The sequence below is a fragment of the Helianthus annuus genome, chromosome 13 (assembly GCF_002127325.2).
Source record: "Helianthus annuus cultivar XRQ/B chromosome 13, HanXRQr2.0-SUNRISE, whole genome shotgun sequence".
In the NCBI taxonomy this organism is placed as follows: Eukaryota; Viridiplantae; Streptophyta; class Magnoliopsida; order Asterales; family Asteraceae; genus Helianthus; species Helianthus annuus.
Genome location: NC_035445.2, coordinates 79,698,885 through 79,717,980, shown reverse-complemented (window position 1 = coordinate 79,717,980; position 19,096 = coordinate 79,698,885). Strand labels below are relative to the sequence as shown.

General features: G+C 37.2%; 1 protein-coding gene and 1 long non-coding RNA gene across 3 annotated transcripts; both read left to right on the top strand.

Moving 5' to 3' along the window:
* Positions 1-1,297: 1,297 nt before the first annotated feature.
* Positions 1,298-8,490, top strand: LOC110898311 (probable DNA helicase MCM8). 2 transcript variants are annotated; one of them, XM_022145071.2, is made up of 17 exons: positions 1,298-1,638; positions 2,882-3,022; positions 3,100-3,214; positions 3,290-3,512; positions 3,598-3,761; positions 4,453-4,671; positions 4,784-4,879; positions 5,382-5,534; positions 5,618-5,688; positions 5,793-5,911; positions 6,008-6,137; positions 6,216-6,264; positions 6,341-6,497; positions 6,584-6,758; positions 7,556-7,726; positions 7,816-7,929; positions 7,998-8,490. In XM_022145071.2, the coding sequence occupies exons 1-17, from the start codon at positions 1,462-1,464 to the stop codon at positions 8,037-8,039; spliced, it is 2,316 nt and encodes a 771-aa protein (XP_022000763.1). In that variant the 5' UTR covers positions 1,298-1,461; the 3' UTR covers positions 8,040-8,490. The 2 variants fall into 2 exon arrangements, with proteins under 2 accessions (XP_022000763.1, XP_022000762.1); XM_022145070.2 differs by having other exon boundaries at positions 4,408-4,671.
* Positions 8,491-9,885: 1,395 nt separating this feature from the next.
* LOC110902859 lies at positions 9,886-10,674 on the top strand. Its single transcript, XR_002571468.2, has 3 exons — positions 9,886-10,061; positions 10,180-10,257; positions 10,378-10,674. It is a non-coding gene; the product is annotated as an uncharacterized LOC110902859 (long non-coding RNA).
* Positions 10,675-19,096: the final 8,422 nt, after the last annotated feature.

The following is a 19,096-nucleotide window of genomic DNA, read 5'->3' as shown; positions in this document are numbered from 1 at the left end:
GACTAGGACTTCAACTCTTGGCGATCCGAACTGCTAGCTGCAAAACAAAACACCGTTAGGACTCGTTACAGGAATGGGGTTATTCCTGTAACCACCATCCGGTGTGAGAATAAGCCTCGGTTTGGGAGAAAGTATAAGTGTATAGAGAGAGAGAGCAAGATGATCATACCTTAGATGTTCACCTCTATTTATAGTTTACCATTAGGGTTTCCCTTAACTTAGGATGGGCTCCGATAAGTTAGCGATTTGCATAATATTCCCAAAAGATTGGGGATCTGGTTACGTGGTTTATCCATGCAGAATAGAATATTCTAGAATAAACGTTTATAATTAATTATTTATAATAAAATAATAGGTAATGACCGGGTCGGGTTAGCCGATCCGGGTCATACCTCGTCATGTCCCCCCAGTCCGAAGTTATGAAATGAAATTCATGAAATCGGACTAAAAAAGGAAAAATCAAAATTTCCCCCTTTTGAGTGCCAGTTTCTCGAGTGGGGTACCGTTATGTTTTTTGAAAAAATGGCCGCGATGGGAAAGGATGTGACAGTTAAATCATCATTAGGATGACAACTGTACCCACCTGTTCTGACGCGTGTTCCCATCCGTTTGTCTTTTCGAATTCGAAAAGTTGCCATTCCGTATAAATAGAGTTCCTGTTTAGGGTTTTAAGTTTCATTTCCTTCCTTGTGCATAATCACTTCCTTCAATCGAAAAATGGCCTCAAAAACCGGCGAATCCTCTTCATTTGCCCCATCAAGCTCCGATGCCCTGTATGTCAAATGGGGGCAGAAAAAGTGAATCATGAATCCTAGATGATCTTGGTATCCTTGATATCACTTGTGACTAACGGATACAATTTTTATTCTAATTCGCAGGAACTAGTTATTTGACCAAGTCATAACCAGGAAAATCACTAATGAAGTTATTCACCACGTGGAAGAAAAAACGAACGTGTCCACAACGGTCACAAGGAAGAAATCGTTATGATCCTGAAGATATCACATAGTTTGTTACTTCTTTAACGTATTTAAGTTGAATGGATCAAATAGGACGAACACACACTCTCGCAACATTGTAACACATAGCTTTCGATCCACTTCAGCTCATTGCATTCGTTTTTATCAATTCAATAAGAAGAACAGAGGCATCACGACAATTAGTCAGCTCCCGAGGTTTTATGTCGGAGATCACAACTAATCAAGAGCTTTTCTCGTAAACAAGGGCTTTTCTCGTAAACACCATGTGTATTGTCTTGCATTATCTTCAACATTTTTATTATTATTTCAGCCGATTATTACCATTGTTATCTCGAAAAACACAATACTTCACACACTGATTTGATCACAAAACTAGTTGGATAATTTTTGACCCAAACAATACTAATATTTTTGAGGTTTTATTCCCGCCAAAATTAAACGAAAAAGCACACTGCGACCGAAAACCCTGGAGACGAAGACGATGATGAGTTTCGGGAAGCAAAAATCAACGAGCGAAGGCCAAATGACACAGATCTTGGCTAAATACTTCCCTCAGATCGATTATTCTCATGGTGACGGAAAGAACAAGATGCTACTCACTTCCAAACTTCATGACAATTTTTTCTCTAAACCTCACGCATCAGACATCATCTCTCAGGTATCTGTTTATCTTTCTTACTTATGTATACAATTGAATCAATCAATGTTTAATTTCATAACAAAGTCATTATTCGTGTTTAATTGCAAAGGAATTTAAAAATAAATTCATATGCGAAATTCTAGGGTTTGTTAGTGTTCGTTTCACAGAAGTAAATGGAATCCGGAAGGAATTAGAATGTAGATTTCATTCCTTATGTTGTTCGTTTCAACAAATGAAGGAAGTGGAACTGAACTGAACCTAATCCCTTGAAATCCTTCAAATAGTGATTTCAAATGATTTGGATTCAATTTCAATTACTCATTTTGTTGAAATGAACGGCATAAGAAATTGAATCTACATTCGAAATCCATCCGGATTCCATTTCATTCTGTTAAATGTATACTGCCTAAGTGTTGAAGTTCTTATTAGACTATGGTTAGTGGGTTAATTAGAAAGTGTAAAATCAAATGAAACGTAGGCAGTGGGGCTTTAACCTTGGTTTTAAAAACGCACAAAAGCGACAAGGTCTAAAACCGAGGCGCAAAGCGCAAAAGTGGTGGGCTTTTCGTACGCGAAGCACAAAGCGATTATATAATGTTTTTTATATATTATGTAGGTTTCTAAGATCATTTACCCAATAACTAGACACAAATAAACTTTATTTATGTTTTAATATTGAAATTACATACATGTACAACCTAAAAAGCGTGATGTACTACAATCTGCTGCACAAAAATAGGGCATATACATGAGGCGCGCGCCTCAGAGTGTTTTTTCAACAAAAAAAAGCGCGCCTCAGCTGCGCTTTATGTACAACCTGCGCCTCAGGTTGCATAAGGCGCTGAGGTTTGCGCCTCAGGCGTGCTTTTTTATACAACTAAACCACCCTATTATGGTTTATATCGAAAAACTAACTTAAAAGAAAAAAAATTAAATATAAAAACTGATGTGTGTGTGTGATTGGTGGAAGGTGGTGGACCCCCTTTCAAATCCATCTTCACATTATGCCCATGGCGAGCAGCCCTTGTGCTTTGCTCGTTTTGGTGTATGGCGCCGTGATGGGGGTGAGGTGGCAAGGGCGTCACGCCCAGCGCCCACTACACATAGTCTTAGGCAAATGACTTGGAAACTCACACAACTAGTTGAGAAACAACAACTTTTTGGAAACTCACACAAAGAGTTGAAATTGTTTTTAACTTTCTAAGTGAAGTCAGTGTCAAATGGATTTAAATCCGTCTCAATTATATTGTTTTACAAAAAGGTAAAGAAAGAGGACACATTGTTCATTTTGCCACTTGATTTTCAACATTTTCGGAAAGTATGCACGCTAGAAGAAGTTTACGACGTTTTAGAAAGAAAACCGAAAGAAGCTCTTATTTGCATGAGTGCTGCAGTACACAAGGTAAAATTGCAGTTGTTTGTTTAATGAATTCTTATGTCATCTAATTCAACTCTAAACTTAGCTTATAATCAAATTAGGTCCTTTATGATTTAAACGTTGAAGAATGGGACGAAAGTACAAAGGTAAACATCCGCTTGCACAACCACCCCGAATCAATGATTGCTTTGAAGAACCTCAAGGCAGCTTACATTGGTATCTTTAATTTCACTATGAGTTGAATCTATGTTATGTAATTTGATAGTATAATTTACCAAAATAACGTTGCAGAACGGCTCGTTTCCGTGCGTGGCACTGTGATAAAAGTTAGCACCGTCAAGCCGTTGGTGGTACGAATGAGTTTCGTATGTACCAAATGCGGGACTACGATCGCACGTGACTTCCCTGACGGGAAATTCTCACCTCCTTCGGTTTGTGTAATACATGGATGCAAAAGCAGAAGTTTTAACCCGATTAGGTCCAGTGCACGACCAATAGACTTCCAGAAAATAAGGTACGAGTTTCAAAGGTGCTTCATATTATTTGTATCGCTGTGTGACCATACAGGATGATCTGTAAATATATATCCACTCTTCTAGAATTCAAGAGTTGCTGAAATCCGAACATCATGAAGAAGGCCGAGTTCCAAGAACTTTGGAATGCGAATTGACCGAAGATCTTGTAGACCTTTGTATCCCCGGAGACATTGTGACTGTTACCGGTATAATACGGGTGATTAACAATTACATGGATATAGGAGGAGGTAATTTCCAGCTAATTATGCACTAGTTATTTTATTTTATATATATATTTTTTTTCATTTTTGATACTTGAGTTTAGGGCTGCAAACGAACCAAACGTTCAACGGATAGTTCGTGAACCTTTCGGTGGGAAGTTTGTCTGTGTTCATTCATTTATTAAACAAACAAACAAGAAATTTTGTTCATTTAGTTAAATGAACGAACATGAACAGAAGCCGTGTTCATTCATTTATGTTCGAGAACGTGCGGTAACATGTTCGTTTATATTCGATTGTGTTCGATAGTTCATTAGTGTTTTTAGTTTTTATATTTTTTTAATTGCTTTAAAATTCCGACAGATAAAATATTTAATAAGTATCAGTGTATTATATATATAGTCCATAAACGCTTGTTAGTGTTCGTTTGTTTCCATTTGTGTTCTCATGGACATTAGTTTGTTTTCATGTGCGTTCGTTGCCTAAAATTAACAAACAAACGTGAACACATTCATTTCCTTAACAAACGAACACGAACATAAAATCTCGTTCGGTAAGTGATTATGAACAGTTCGTGAACACATATATTTCCTTAACAAAGGAACACAGTTCGGTTCATTTGCAGCCCTACAGTTGAGTTCAATATTTTTTATTAATCTCTGTTATGAGTTAGGAAAATCAAAGGGCAAGAATCAAGGATTATATTACTTGTATTTAGAAGGGATTTCGGTTAAAAACTCCAAATCACAGTCTGAGCCTGAGAATTCGCAAGATACGGAAAACGTGACTAAAGCTACAGACTTGCTGGATTTATATTCTTTCAGTCAAAGGGATTTAGAGTTCATTTGTAAATTTACTTCAGAGCATGGTTCAGATGTGTTTCGTCAAATGCTGCAGTCAATTTGCCCCTCCATCTATGGGCATGAACTTGTTAAAGGTACTTTAAAATGCGGTTCTCCATCTATATTATTGAAGTTGGTTTAACCTTCTAGAAGCATAACATAACAACATACACAAGTTTGTTCTTCCAAAATTTTTACGTTGAACAGCTGGAATAACATTGGCACTGTTTGGAGGTGTAAGGAAGCATTCAATGGATCAGAATAAAGTTCCCATTAGAGGAGACATTCATGTGATAATTGTCGGTATGAGATTTTCTAATATCTTTTAAGAGTAAAGTACACGGATGCTCCTGGTGGTTTGCACTTTGTAACACATTTAGTCCCTGACTTTGCCAAAAGTCACATGGATGGTCCCTGTGGTTTGCACTTTGTAACGCATTTAGTCCACTAACTTGGACAACTGAAACCTTTAGATTTGTTGGCTGGGGACTAAATGCGTTACAAAGCGCAAACCACAGGGACCATATGTGTACATTTGGAAAACTAGGGACCAAATCCAAAATTTTGGTAAACCACAGTGTCTGATAATCAACATTGTATAAGCTAATAAAGTTGTATTTGTGTAACTGTGTATATTGCAATTTGATAATGTTCTTTCAAGATCACTTCAGGCTCACACCTTTCTAATTTCTTTCTTTGTGTGTTTGCTAATCAAAGTTTTACACGCACATAGTGTTGGATTTGGGTAAATTCTATGATTTATAACAGTCGGCTAACCCAACGAGTGCCATCTGTTCCATATTAGGCGATCCTGGACTAGGAAAAAGTCAACTACTGCAAGCAGCAGCTTCGGTTTCACCACGAGGTATATATGTTTGCGGGAATGCCACAACAAACGCTGGCCTCACTGTTGCGGTGGTCAAAGATTCAATGACCGGTGACTACGCTTTTGAGGCAGGTAAGTATTATTTATATTCGATTCAAAACGTTGTTACATAGCTAGGTAAAACTGAATATGTGAGATATTATGTTTTTCAACAGGTGCGATGGTACTAGCAGACAGAGGATTGTGCTGCATAGATGAATTTGATAAAATGTCTGCAGAACACCAGGTTAGTTTTTAATCAACGCAGGCCTCACTTAAACAAAAAAAAGGTTACTTTAAGTTATAAAATGAAAAAGTATTTTCTGATTATATATGTTACAACCGTCACAGTCTCTACTAGAAGCTATGGAGCAACAGTGTGTCTCCGTTGCCAAAGCAGGGCTCGTAGCAAGTTTATCGGCTCAAACTACGGTTTTAGCAGCTGCAAACCCCGTTGGTGGCCATTACAAGTACTCAGCAGTATTATTATTATTAGTTGATTATAAGGTTTTTTTTTTTTTTTTTTTTTTTTTTTTTTTTATATCAATTGCTTATTTTGGTTACAGCCGGGCGAAAACTGTGAATGAGAATTTGAAAATTAACGCTGCTTTGTTATCGCGATTTGATTTGGTATTCATATTGCTTGACAAGCCTGATGAGCAGCTTGACAAACAAGTTTCTGAACACATTATGTCGGTGAGTCAACTCGGACCTCCGTTTTGACTTTTCACAGAATCAGTGTGTAATATGCATTTTACTTATTTATTTTTACAGCTGCATGCTGGCATTGGGGATAGTTCACAAACTGTGAAAAAACTTACGGGTGTGTTTATTTTCTTGTAGTTTTTTTTACCCCATGGGTATTAACTGTAAAAACTGATTAGTTTTAAGTGATGCAGCATCTCAAAGTATTAGAAGCACGGATTTCTATGTGAAAAGTAATTCATTAGTCTCGAGGTTAAGACTTGATCCCAAAAAGGACAGGGATTTTGTTCCTTTGCCAGTCCCGCTTCTCCGCAAATATATCGCGTATGCAAGAACTTATGTCTTTCCAAGGTGAACCGATTCATTAGCAAATGGGTCGAAAATGGCAACGCTATTATTTTACATGACAACAGAGTTCAATTCTTTTTTGATATTAGGATGTCAAGAGAAGCAGCTAAAATCCTGCAGGAGTTCTACCTAAAACTTAGAGACCGCAACACGTCTGCTGATGGCACACCGGTAACCGCAAGGCAATTAGAAAGTCTAGTAAGATTAGCACAAGCGCGTGCCAGGGTGGATTTGAGGGAAGAAATAACTGTGGAAGATGCTATGGTACGTTCATCTGTTTGTTTTAATTTTAAATATTATAGCTTGTTCGTGTTCGTTCTTTAAGGAATGAGCATGTTCATGCACTGTTCACGAATATTTACCGAACGTGATTTCTTGTCCGTGTTCGTTCATTACGGAAATAAACGTGTTCGTGAATTGTCCACGAACACTTACCAAACGCAAGTGAACTCAAACAAATGTTCATGAACATAGATGAATGCAAATAACGTTTATTAACATAAATGAATACACACGAAAATATATATATATTTTAGAATAAAATCTGCATTTTCATCACAATGATTATGAAGAATCCACCAAAAAAATAAATAAGCACTTAGCACAATTATAAATAACACAGTTGACATAATTATCAGAAACATGATTAACACAAATGAGGGATGTTGGGGGAGACATATAGTATAACAATGGTTTCAAATTTTAAAAAACTAAAAACAATAAAACAAAAATACAATATATAAAAACCTTTAAATGAACGAACACAAATGAACATAAACGAGCGAACATACATAAACACATTACCCAACGTTCACGAATGTAAACGAACGAAAGCAACCTCTATTCATGTTCGTTTGTTTAACTTGACGAACGAAATATCTTGTTCGTGTTTGTTCATTTATTAAAGGAACGAACATAAACGAACACAGCCTCTATTCATGTTTGTTCGTTTAACTTGACGAACGGAATTTCTTGTTCGTGTTTGTTCATTTATTAAAGGAATAAATATAAACAAACTTCCCGGCGAATGGTTCACTAACTGTCAAATTCGTATATGGCAGGATGTTGTTGAAATAATGAAGGAATCGTTGTACGACAAATATGTTGATGAGCACGGATTTGTGGATTTCGGTCGAAGCGGTGGGATGAGTAATCAAAAAGAAGCCAAGCGGTTTTTAAGTGCGCTGAACAAGCAATCAGAGTTGGAACAGAAAGACTGCTTTTCTATATCGGTAACAATAACGATAACAAACAGGAGTTGTTATAATAATTATTATCTATTGAAATGGAAAAATGACATTTTTATTACTTTTGTTTTCAGGAAATATACATTTTGGCTGATAGGATTGGGTTAATGGTTTCAGACGTTGGCGAGTTTGTGGAAAATTTAAACAATGTTGGCTATCTGCTTAAAAAGGGCCCAAAAACATATCAGGTAACCAAGTTGATTCTTATAAGAACATTAGTTTCGAAATTGCATGCCATAAAATTTGATTCTTTCAGGTGTTGTCTTCGTCTTATTCATCATCAAGGTCAACACGCTAGTTCGGGAGAGCTTAATGTTCTTGGTCAACATAGTAAAATTTGCAAATTTTAACTGCAATATATTCAGGTATCTGAATGCGAATTACTGCAAGATTACATGGTCCAACTACATTAACTGAAATTGGCTTCCTAAGTAATATATGTAAGATTACATGTAATGCTACTCTGAGTCGTGCGTCGGACGATTAAATGTTGAGCCTGCTGCTGTCAGTGGTGAAGCTTGAGATTTTCGACCGGGGGGTCAAAAACATATATACCCAAGAATTTATATACGAAAACTACATACTCTCCACTACTGAGCGAAAAGTTCGGGGGATCGGATGCCCCCACTATGCTACGCCCCTGGCTGCTGTCAAGTTACATTAAGCAACTGATATAAGCTTCTGATGTTAACACCCTTGTTTTCGATTTTGGTACAAGGTTTACAATTACATAAGAGTTGTTTATATAATTATAATAGTTGGATTAGGATTAGGATTAATGACTTGTTCTTTAAGACTGCACAGCCGACCTAAAACGGGTCTAAAACTCCATACAGGCCAAACACACTAGACTCCAGATTATGATTTATGACTGATCAGGCTGCATTCCATCTTTCCTAGTAGATCCATTGGTGTACAGAAAACATTCGGGTCCATCATCTCATAAAATTAATAAAAAACGGTCTACTTGAAATTAACAATAGAAACTTCAGTAACCTCCATCTGTGTCACAACAATCCAATCACCCGTAATGGGCGTGTTTTTTTCAAAATTTCGCCCCAACACGCCACCTCCCCACCCCCTTGGGCGTTTTTCGGCGTGATCTCGCAAAAAAGGCCTCCAGGCGTGCTTTAAATCATGCTAAATGGCAAATTGGTTGGCCAATCAGATGGTTTCCTCTTTTTCTTGGCCAATCCCCTTTTTTGGTTAGTTTTTTTATTTAACTAGTATTAAGCACCCGCCGCGTTGCGACGGGGGCCTATAATTGTGCTAAACAGCATTAATGTCACACCACCACAATCGACCATCAACACTGAATTTGCGGCGTGTTAATGCTAACAAATTAGATCGTAGCGTAAAACAAAGAAGACAATAACTAAGTCGATCTACGACCTACATATTTTGACGAACCTGTCAAACCGGAAAAAAATAGACAACGTAAAAACGCCGAACAACACACGCACGTTGCGTCGTGTTAACTCACAAAACTTAGAACGAAGCGTAAAACGAAACGTAAAAACGTTGAACCACACACGCACGTTGTGCCGTGCTAACTCGCAAAATTTAGAACGAAGCGTAAAGCGAAAAAATTAGCGAAAGATGAAATGTATATGGGAACAAAGTTGAAAGTAAAAAAGTTATGAGGTTAAATTTGAAAAGATGAAAAGTTTTGGGTTAAAAGTAGAAATTAAAATAGTTTTGGGTTATAAGTAATTTTTCAAATACTTTTGGACTAAAAATAAAAAATCCATTTTTTTTGAAAGACTCTCCAAGCATTTGTGTGACACTCTAGGTTTTCCCGAACAAACATCTTGTAATATCATTTTGTATATATATTATTAAATGAAAATGTGACCTTCTTACATGCTACATGTTGTATGTATGTATATATATATATATATATATATAGGTTTAGGTTCTTTTGTGAACACTTTCCAAATAATGAACAAAACGAACAGATCCTGGTCATAGATCTTCTTAACCTTAACATAAGGGTAGGATCGTCTTTTAACATTTATAGTGTTATATATAATTTTATTTTTTAAATTTCTCATGGCAGTTATCAGATAAACCACCCACGCTTCAACATGTCTAACAAATTCAAAATTCAATCGATCAACCAAAAAAAATATGCGCCCATATCTTCCAGTTCGTTCTTCATAAAACCATCATTCAATTCGTTCTTCTGATTATCAACAACCAATTGAGCAGCGAATTTGTTCCACTGAAGATTTACTAATCACGACACATGATCAGCATGTTATTTCAGCGAATTTGCTAATTCATCAGAGCTCTCAACGACCAGGATTACAACATCAAGGTATAATCTTAAAAAAATTATGTATACAAGTTTGCTTCCAGTGGCGTTCAGGAGATTACATAGCTGTGTATTGTTCGGTTTTGGTTTTATAATTCCAAAGATTTATATTTTATGACAGATTCCAACGATCAACCTGATGTTGCAACCAATTTGTTTGTTCCTCAGAGCACTGAACGAGCAGTAGATCATCATCAAGGTATAATTATAAAACAATCGTTTATACAATTCAGTATCCAATGTCATTGTGAGTTTAATATATAACTGTATTATGTATTGGTTAGTTTAACTAACAGTTAAGATTTATAATTCACCATAGAGGATACCCTTTTGACAGAGACGAACGATCAGCCCAATGTTGCCGCCGTTTTTGAAATTCCTCAGAGCTCTGAACCAGCAGGAGATCATCATCAAGGTATATTTTTAAATAATTGTTTATACAAATCAGTATTGAGTGTCGCTGTAGTGGTAATACATAGCTGTATTATATATTTTTTGTGTATTTTTTATAGTACTTAAGAATTATATTTTTTTGACAGAGGGTACTCGTATTACAGACATGAACGAGCAGCCCGACGGTCCAGCCAATTTGTTAACTCATCCGAGCTCTGAACAAGCAGAAGAACATCATCAAGGTATAATTTTAAAACTATTGTCTATACAAGTTGGTTTCCAGAATCGTTGAGTGTCAATACATAGCTGTATTATGTTTTTTTTTAGTTTTTAGGATCTTTAAGGTTTACAACTTATGACAGATACCAACGTTCAGCGTGATGCTACAGCCAGTTTGTTAATTCCTCATAGCTAGATACATACATCCGAGATGGTGTAGAGATGCTATCCTAGCAAGTGTTCACTTCCTGGAGAATAGGTTATGTGACGACCAAAGTAGGAGTGGTGTGTTGTGGCACGAGATTTGTGATAACGTGAACATGTGTAGAGATAGGGTGCGTGGCAATATTGAGAAATTACAAGAGTTAAGTGACCAGATAAAAGCTATCAAAGATAAGCTTTTCAGCGAGATACCATGCGACCATTCAATCAATAAAAAAGGTGTTGTGATAGAGGATGTAATTGCGCATAAACAACCAGCTGAGGTTTCTTGCACGGCACCGCGGAAAATACGCAACAAAGGATGTGGTAAGCATAAACGAACAGTTAGTCCGGGAAAGAAAGCAATCAAGAAGAGTAAAAAACCGAGAACGAAATGCAATTTCTGCAAAAAAACGAGTTAGGGATCATGATAAGAGGAACTGTCCACTCAAAAAGGGGGATCCGGTTAAGGACGACTCGACAACCGACGAAGAAGACGAGATATACGAAGATGAAGAAACCGAAGAATCTGGGTCTGAGGATTTTGTAAGAGAATAATATTTTCCGTAAATCGTAACAACATTCGCCTATTTTTCTAAACAGCCTGCTGGTTTATGTATTAGATTACATGTTTATGTAGTTTGTTTTCAGATGTATGACCGACGTATTTTGAGTTTTTTTAATTCTTGTCCAGTATCCACTATCCATGCTTTGTTTTTGACAATATTCTCGTATCCTATTTTGACTCGCGATGTATGCTATAGGTTAAATTTACATGTAGTCGAGTAGGTTATAATGGTATATTTGCATATGTGTATTCTGAACCCAGTAGGATATCATTTTAGAGGTGTATATGTGGACATATTGTTTGTATTGCGAGCAATATCTGCAGTTGCAGATTTTGTTCAACAAAGTAACTGGTATCTTTTAGTTCTGATACACTTCTGCAAGTAAACTGATATCTTTTTTATCAGTTGTGAATTTTGAACAAACTGGTATCTTTTTAGCACTTGTTCAGTAGGAATTTTGACCTCTTTGTTGATGTAATCGTAGTTTAACAAGCCAAACCGATAAGAAAAGAAGGTATGGGCATCCCTTTAGTTTAACGCAATATGAAAACTAACATTCTATTACTTTTGTTAGATATCAATTTTTAAATGACAAACTTGACCTCTTTAAAACCTGCTCTTAAAATTAATCTATATTGTTCACTTTGCCGGGCGTGAAGACTCATCAATTTGTTTACTTAAACGCCTTGTATCACGAAGTACCGTCAGCATTACTTTTATTATTACTTGGGTTAATTGTTGTGAGCCTTTGATGATACACTGTTAATTGTATCGTTTAGTCAGGAGTAAGAAAACGAAAAAGCTGAGTAAAGAATCTAAAAATCATCAAACTAGAGCCGGGTTTTACAATTTATGATGGAAGATGAATTTTTAGTTCATGATCCTACGTAGAGCCTAATTAACTCAACGAAAATGACAAAGCAGCCTAGATGTTGAACCAACTAGCAGCAGCGCAGAAGCCAACCATTACTAAGCAATAACCTTTTTCGATATAAATGAGTGAAGATGAACAGCGCGTTAGACATATGTGCGAAATAAGGCTCAAAGTTAATCAGACTAATTGTCTATACTATTTTTGTAACATGCGAAATGCACATCAGCGTGACCGTACAACTTATAAATATATACAGAAATTGGATGTTACGATGACTGTAAACATTATCCCATACACGATAATTCTACATAACATGATTAACACCCTCCAAAACAAAGCATAATAAGGAGCTTGTTCAGATAAACCAGTCAAATAAAAGTAAATATATTGTTTCAACACCAGGAAAACAAAACTACACAAAATAAATTCCAGTAGCAGTCTTTTGATCTATTTTTTTTTGTTGACGCCGACATATTGGTAGGCTTCTTTTAGAATACGTTCACGGTGTTTGTTTGCCTCCGATGTTATCAATTTCGCTGCATACTTCTTCTTAAGTTGTGCTATCTTCGTTTTTGCTTTAGCCATGTCGGTTGGGAACCCAACTTCCCAGCGATCTTCAATGATCCCCATCCAGGTTTCCATGTGTCGCATTGTGTATATTCCGTAGTCTTCATTATTTCCTATCGTCGCCCAACCTATCTCCAAGCGAACAAGATGACGAGCTGCAATATCATAACAACGTGGATGACGAACACGCTTCAGGTACTTGACGACCACATCTTTCTACACATAAAACAACTTGGTTAAATAAACCTGTGGTACACTTGTGTATTAAATAAAGACAGTCACGTACCACTTTCATCGGAGTTGACTTTAAGAAAAAATCGTCATCGTCAACGACTTTAACTGGACTTTCAGAAGGATGCATATTATTCATGACTGTTATCGCCAGATTTTTCAGGTCAAAGCAAACCAAATAATAATGTCCACGTTCAAGAATTGGGAAAATAAGGTTCCCGTATTCTTTCAGGTCCATTAGCTCCTCCTTTTCCTCCAACACAACCCTCAAGGCGCTAGAAAACATCTCTAATCATTTGTTTTCATCATAACTTGATTTGGTCAGCATCTCCTCAGTCTGGTGTTTGAAAAAAAACAAAAAAAAATTAAAATACATGCATACGATATTCTAATCATCATCAGACAACGTATGTGTCAAATTTTCGTTGTCAACCTTCCGAATGACTCCCTTGTTCATCTTGTCAGCTGCAGATAATAGAAGTCAGTTAGAGGATGCACATGGCAAAGTACACACGTACACCTTTCTATTACTAGGTAACCCAATAAATAACATATCATAAGTACAACGCTCCAAACAACTTTACTTTCTTCATCATCAGAACATATAATTGGGTCTTCTGCTTTGTTTATAAATCTTGATTTCCATTTACCAGCTATCCGTTCGCTTTTTCGCCCTACATGTTTATATTAACAACCTCTTTTAATGAAATACTTGCTCATTTAATGATATGCAATTTATTTTTTACTAATAAATCCACTTACTAGTTCTCATTTTGATCTTTTTAAATCACCTAAAACAAACCATGGAAAAGAATCAACTGGTAAAGTATTAGAACCAAAGATGTTTACACATTAACTATATGAGAAATAAGTACACAATTCTATGATAACAAAAAAAATGTATCACATTACCTACATATATGTACTTTTCAGCCTGTTCAGTATTAAACGTATGTGTATTCCCATCACTTACACATGTGTATTCGTATAATAGTTAGGCTACCATTTTACACCATTCTTGACAAGCTCAGTTCAAGTCCCTTTTTTTAGACTAATGAAATCGATAGATTGTAAAAACCGTGCAACCTAAATACATAATTCGTGTTTTTCGTCACAACCACACATCCTATGTACACAACAGTCTCAACAAGTTGTATACACATGTGTACTCTTATAACTTACACATGTGTATTATTATAATAGTTAACATAACAGGGTAAACCCTTTTAAACAACATTAGTTCAATTGAATTTTTTACAGAACAATGAGATTGAACTACAAGACTCTACTAAACTGACACAATTACATACAAATCAGTATCTTACACTATGTAATCAGACCAAATACACAAATACTACTTTCTTTATAGACAACAAAATATACCTATCTTTAAAAGTTGGACGTATTTCGCAATCCCCAAAAAAGACAGAAGAACGACGGATATACACTACATTAAGATACACAAGCCGGGACAGATATACAACATATCTGAATGGTATATGATAAAGTTTGAAAAAGTACACAACTAATCGGTTAAATGGTCTCAGCAAACTAAGCCCTAGCTTCTGGATTAAAGGTATTTCGGGACATTAGGGCAAAATAACTCATAAACATTCGGCACAAATCTCTAATCAACCAAAACATATGAACAAATAACACCATTATATTAAAAAAAACATGAGAAAAACACTACCAAACGACTGATTTCACAGATCGAACTAAACCCTAGATTACGAGACGCGAAGATTCGTGTGTATAAAGACGGAACATTCAAAACCCTTGAATTAATACTACACTATGTAATGATACCTTGTTTTAATGATCCTTCTTGATGTTTATCATGTTGCAGAAATCGCCGATAAGAGGAGAGATGATGAAGACGACTGCGTTTTCGTTGTTGGTAGAAGTTATGATGTACAGGTGGTTTTGTAGGATTGAAATTTACAATTTTGCCCTTATACGGTTACTATGTATCAGTTTATTCTTTTTTTTAATTAAAAAACTATTAAAATCCTATAATCAAGATCTCATCATCCAACGCCCAGGATCTGTTCGTTTTTGTTCACAATTTAAATATGGTTCACTCTTGATCCCTACCCTATATATATATATATATATATATATATATATATATATGTGTTTGTGCTAGTGAGTCGAGACCATGACTCGAGACCACTCGGTCTCGAGTGGGCCACTCGGTCTCGAGTGGGCCGTAACCGGTTGGGCCGAAACCCCCCTTAGCCTACTCGAAACCAAGTATAAAACCCCCAAACCTTCCCCACTTCATTTTTTTACACAAACACACACTCCTTTTCTCTCTCACTAAAAACCCCCAACAACACCACCTTCTCTCCCAATTCTCGGTTCAAGCTCGGATCTAACCGGCATCAACAAGAAATCTCGGTCAAGCTCATCACCATCATTTGGACACTTTACTTTCTCGGTTTCTTCCTTGATTCGGTGCCCTTTTCACAACCGGTTAGTACCCCCCTCCATTATAGATGATAATGCATGACATAGGTATGTTTGATGAATGAATACATGTTCTATATAGTTAAATGTGTGTAGATGACTTTGATGACTAGTTAAATGTTTAGATTATATGGTAGGTAATTTGGAGATGAATGAGTGATTGTTATGCAAAACATATTCTTGTAGGAAAATGTTGTTTAAAGATGGTATGCAAGATTGTTATAACAAATGTATATACATGATGGTGAACCGATGATTGTGTGTAAATTATGTTGACTATTTGGTTTATGTTTGCTTTGAATGAATATGAAAACCCTAAAGATGAACATGTTGAATATGAGTGAAGATTTAAAAAGGGCAAGGTTTGATCCATATTAATTAATTGTCAGTTTAGAAAACTTGTTAGTTAACCCTCATTGGTTATTTCTTAAAATGGGCCTGATGCACAGTACAAATTGGCCTGATATGTCTGAATCAGCACGTGAACAAGTCAAGACCAGCATTGCGACTCGAGACCACGGCGTGACAACTCGAGACCGCAACGGTTGCGACTCGAGATCTCCTCGTGACAACTCGAGACCAGACTCGGAACCTCTGAGGTTGCGAGTCAAGCCTGCACCACTCGAAACCAGCCAGTACAACTCGAGACCTCTTGGTTGCGACTCGAGACCGCGAGTTCTCGAGTCGAGACCCCCTTGTCTCGGCTGGGCTGCTCACTTAGTTATTGGGCCATAACTTGAATTTGTTTGGGCCGCCTGATTATTTGGACTATGTGCTTTGCTGGACTAATTGTCAACTGTGTGAATCTTTAGGGCCGACCCAATAACTTATATGTTAAACTGCATGTATTGTGTTAGAATCTTGTAAGATATACGTGATTACTTGTACACCAAACCTGACCTATACTGGTGACCATGTTAGGACGTGGTGACCAGCGTGTTTGACAAGTAACCTAATCTGCCGAGCAACCTAAGGTGAGTTCACACACTAAAAGCATGTGTCCCAGGGTGGGACACGGACTACTGCCAACTTTGGGAAAAATACTTTTGAACTATTATTTCCGGGGGAAATCCGAATGGGTATTTACTATCTCCGGGGGAGATACGTTTGGATATTATTTATAAATCACAACTAGCCAAGCTAAACGAAACTCTATCACCTTAAGTCCCTGCTTACAGTACCGATTAATCGCCGGGGGCGAACGGGTTATTAGTTGATAGCGCTATTAGGTTTGACAACCTCACACCGTGACCGGGGGAGATCGGGCGTGAACTAGTAGACCTTGCATCTTGGTCAATGACGATAGACATTGACTCGGGGTACAACAACTTTCCGTCAACAGTTTCGGTATCTACAGTTTAGTGAGCTTACAGATGGGGTAGCTCCCCACAACGTGATTATAAATGCTTTATCTAAACAACCTATGTTTTCGAAAACTAAAACTGGACAACTAGTGAACTCGCTCAACTTTACGTTGACACCTTACTGCATGCTTTGCAGGTACCCAGTGATTCAGGAGCTTGCAGCTTGCGGATGTGTAGTGGTCGTCTAACCCGTGTGTTGGGTTCTTAACAAACTTGAACTGAGGAACTTGTTTTAAACTATTTTGTCTATGCTTCCGCTACTTACCTAAACTATTACTTAAACTTGAATACTTTTGAACTTTGATTATGACATTCGCCAACCTTGTGGTTGGTGAGTATTACTTATGTTATTAATTAAATTGCTCAGTATAATTGGTGGCTGGATCCTGGTCAGTCACGCCTCCAAGCGGTGGTGTTCCGCATGTGGATTTTTGGGGGTGTGACAGATTGGTATCAGAGCCATTGGTTATAGTGAACTTGGTTTTAAAAGGGGGAAAAATCTTTTTGAGAAAAACCAGACTATAACCCGTGACTCGTGACGACACTACACTCCAAGTGCAAGGCTCAACACATAGACCTCATAGCTCGGACTAGTGTCTACTTGCTTGCTTACCTTATGTTTTCTGTTTTGCTATACGTACTAGTGTGCCTAGTTAGATAAATACACCTCTCTCTCCTATCTCATTCTCGCTACATTACGACACCACACTCATACTATGTTTTCTGTTTATGAAGACAATGAGTGGACGTGGAAGAGGAAACATTAACATGACTCAGGCTCAATTCACTAACCTGCTTAACACGGTGGCTGCAGCTTTCGCAGCTCACCCTAGAGGTAAACTCGTTATCCTAGGATGTTTAGATCCTACCGCCGCATCGTCTTTTATCCCTAAACCTGTACGCTTCGCTTCTCACAAACAGGTCAGCATGCACCTGCGCAACCACACGTGTGTACTTTCAAAACTTTCATGGATTGCAAGCCTCTCCCTTTCAATGGCACTGAGGGTGCCATAGGTCTTCTGCACTAGATTGAGAAAGTTGAAGCTGTCTTTGCTGTCTGTGAGTGTCCCCCTGCGAATTGGGTGAAATTTGCTACTGGTACGCTTGAAGGAAACGCGCTTTCCTGGTGGAAGGCGCAAATTCAGATATTTGGATTGGAAACTGCTAATGCTACTGCGTGGGAGGATTTCAAGGACATGATTAAGGAGGAGTACTGTCACCGGGATGACATCCACAAACTCGAGAACGAGTACTTTGCGCTTAAGATGGTTGGGTCAGAGATTGAGACCTACACCAAACTGTCCAATGACTATGCTGCTCTTTGCCCAAACATGTCTCGACCTATGTATCGAAGAATCGAATTGTACATCAAGGGTTTGGCTCCAGAAATCCGAAGCCATGTGACTGCAGCCAACCTCAATACCATTCAGCCGGTCGTTCGTCTTGCTCACAAACTCACTGATCAGGCCGTGGAACAGAGCAAGCTGCCCAGAAGGATCAGTGCTACTGCTGGAACTTCTAGTGACAACAAGCGTAAGTGGGAAGGAAGTCAAAGCAAGGATGCTAACCCCACTCAGGCTCCAACCCAGCAAAGGAAAACTGACAACAACAAGGGCCCTCAACAACAGGGTGGATATCGCGGGAACCACCCCAAGTGCAACAAGTGCAATCGACACCACAGTTTATTCTTTTATGCTGGTGTTTAAACTACTTTTTAGTAACAGATATGAATTTAAATATGAATAGTAACAGATAACATCATTTAATTAAATCATATGATTCTCAACGTATTTAAATGGTAGTTTGATGAAATTTTTTGTTCTCATCAACATAGAATTACTTTGCACAAGTTTATTCTTTTATGCTGGTGTTTAAACTACTTTTTAGTAAATATTGTATTTTAAAAAATATGTGCATGTATAGTGCTTTGGATAAGTTTTGTACTACTAATTCAATTCTATAACTTTAGTATAAACATTGATGTTTCATTAAAGGCTTTTTTTATACAACTTAAATTTAGCTACATACTTTCTAATATAATAGCATTCGAAATTGTTTTTAATGATGTTTTTTGATGTATTTTTTATTAATTTTTTTTCGTTTGCTAGCGAGAGTGTATCAAAACTGACCAAGTTTCTATCCACCGCA

What these genes read in the sequence shown, in the direction of transcription:
- LOC110898311 (XM_022145070.2), top strand. Translation starts at nt 1,462, where the DNA reads ATGATGAGTTTCGGGAAGCAAAAATCAACGAGCGAAGGCCAAATGACA. An exon ending in ATAGACTTCCAGAAAATAAG is followed by an intron (nt 3,513 to 3,597) that starts GTACGAGTTTCA and finishes CCACTCTTCTAG; the next exon opens with AATTCAAGAGTTGCTGAAAT. An exon ending in AACTGTGAAAAAACTTACGG is followed by an intron (nt 6,265 to 6,340) that starts GTGTGTTTATTT and finishes TAAGTGATGCAG; the next exon opens with CATCTCAAAGTATTAGAAGC.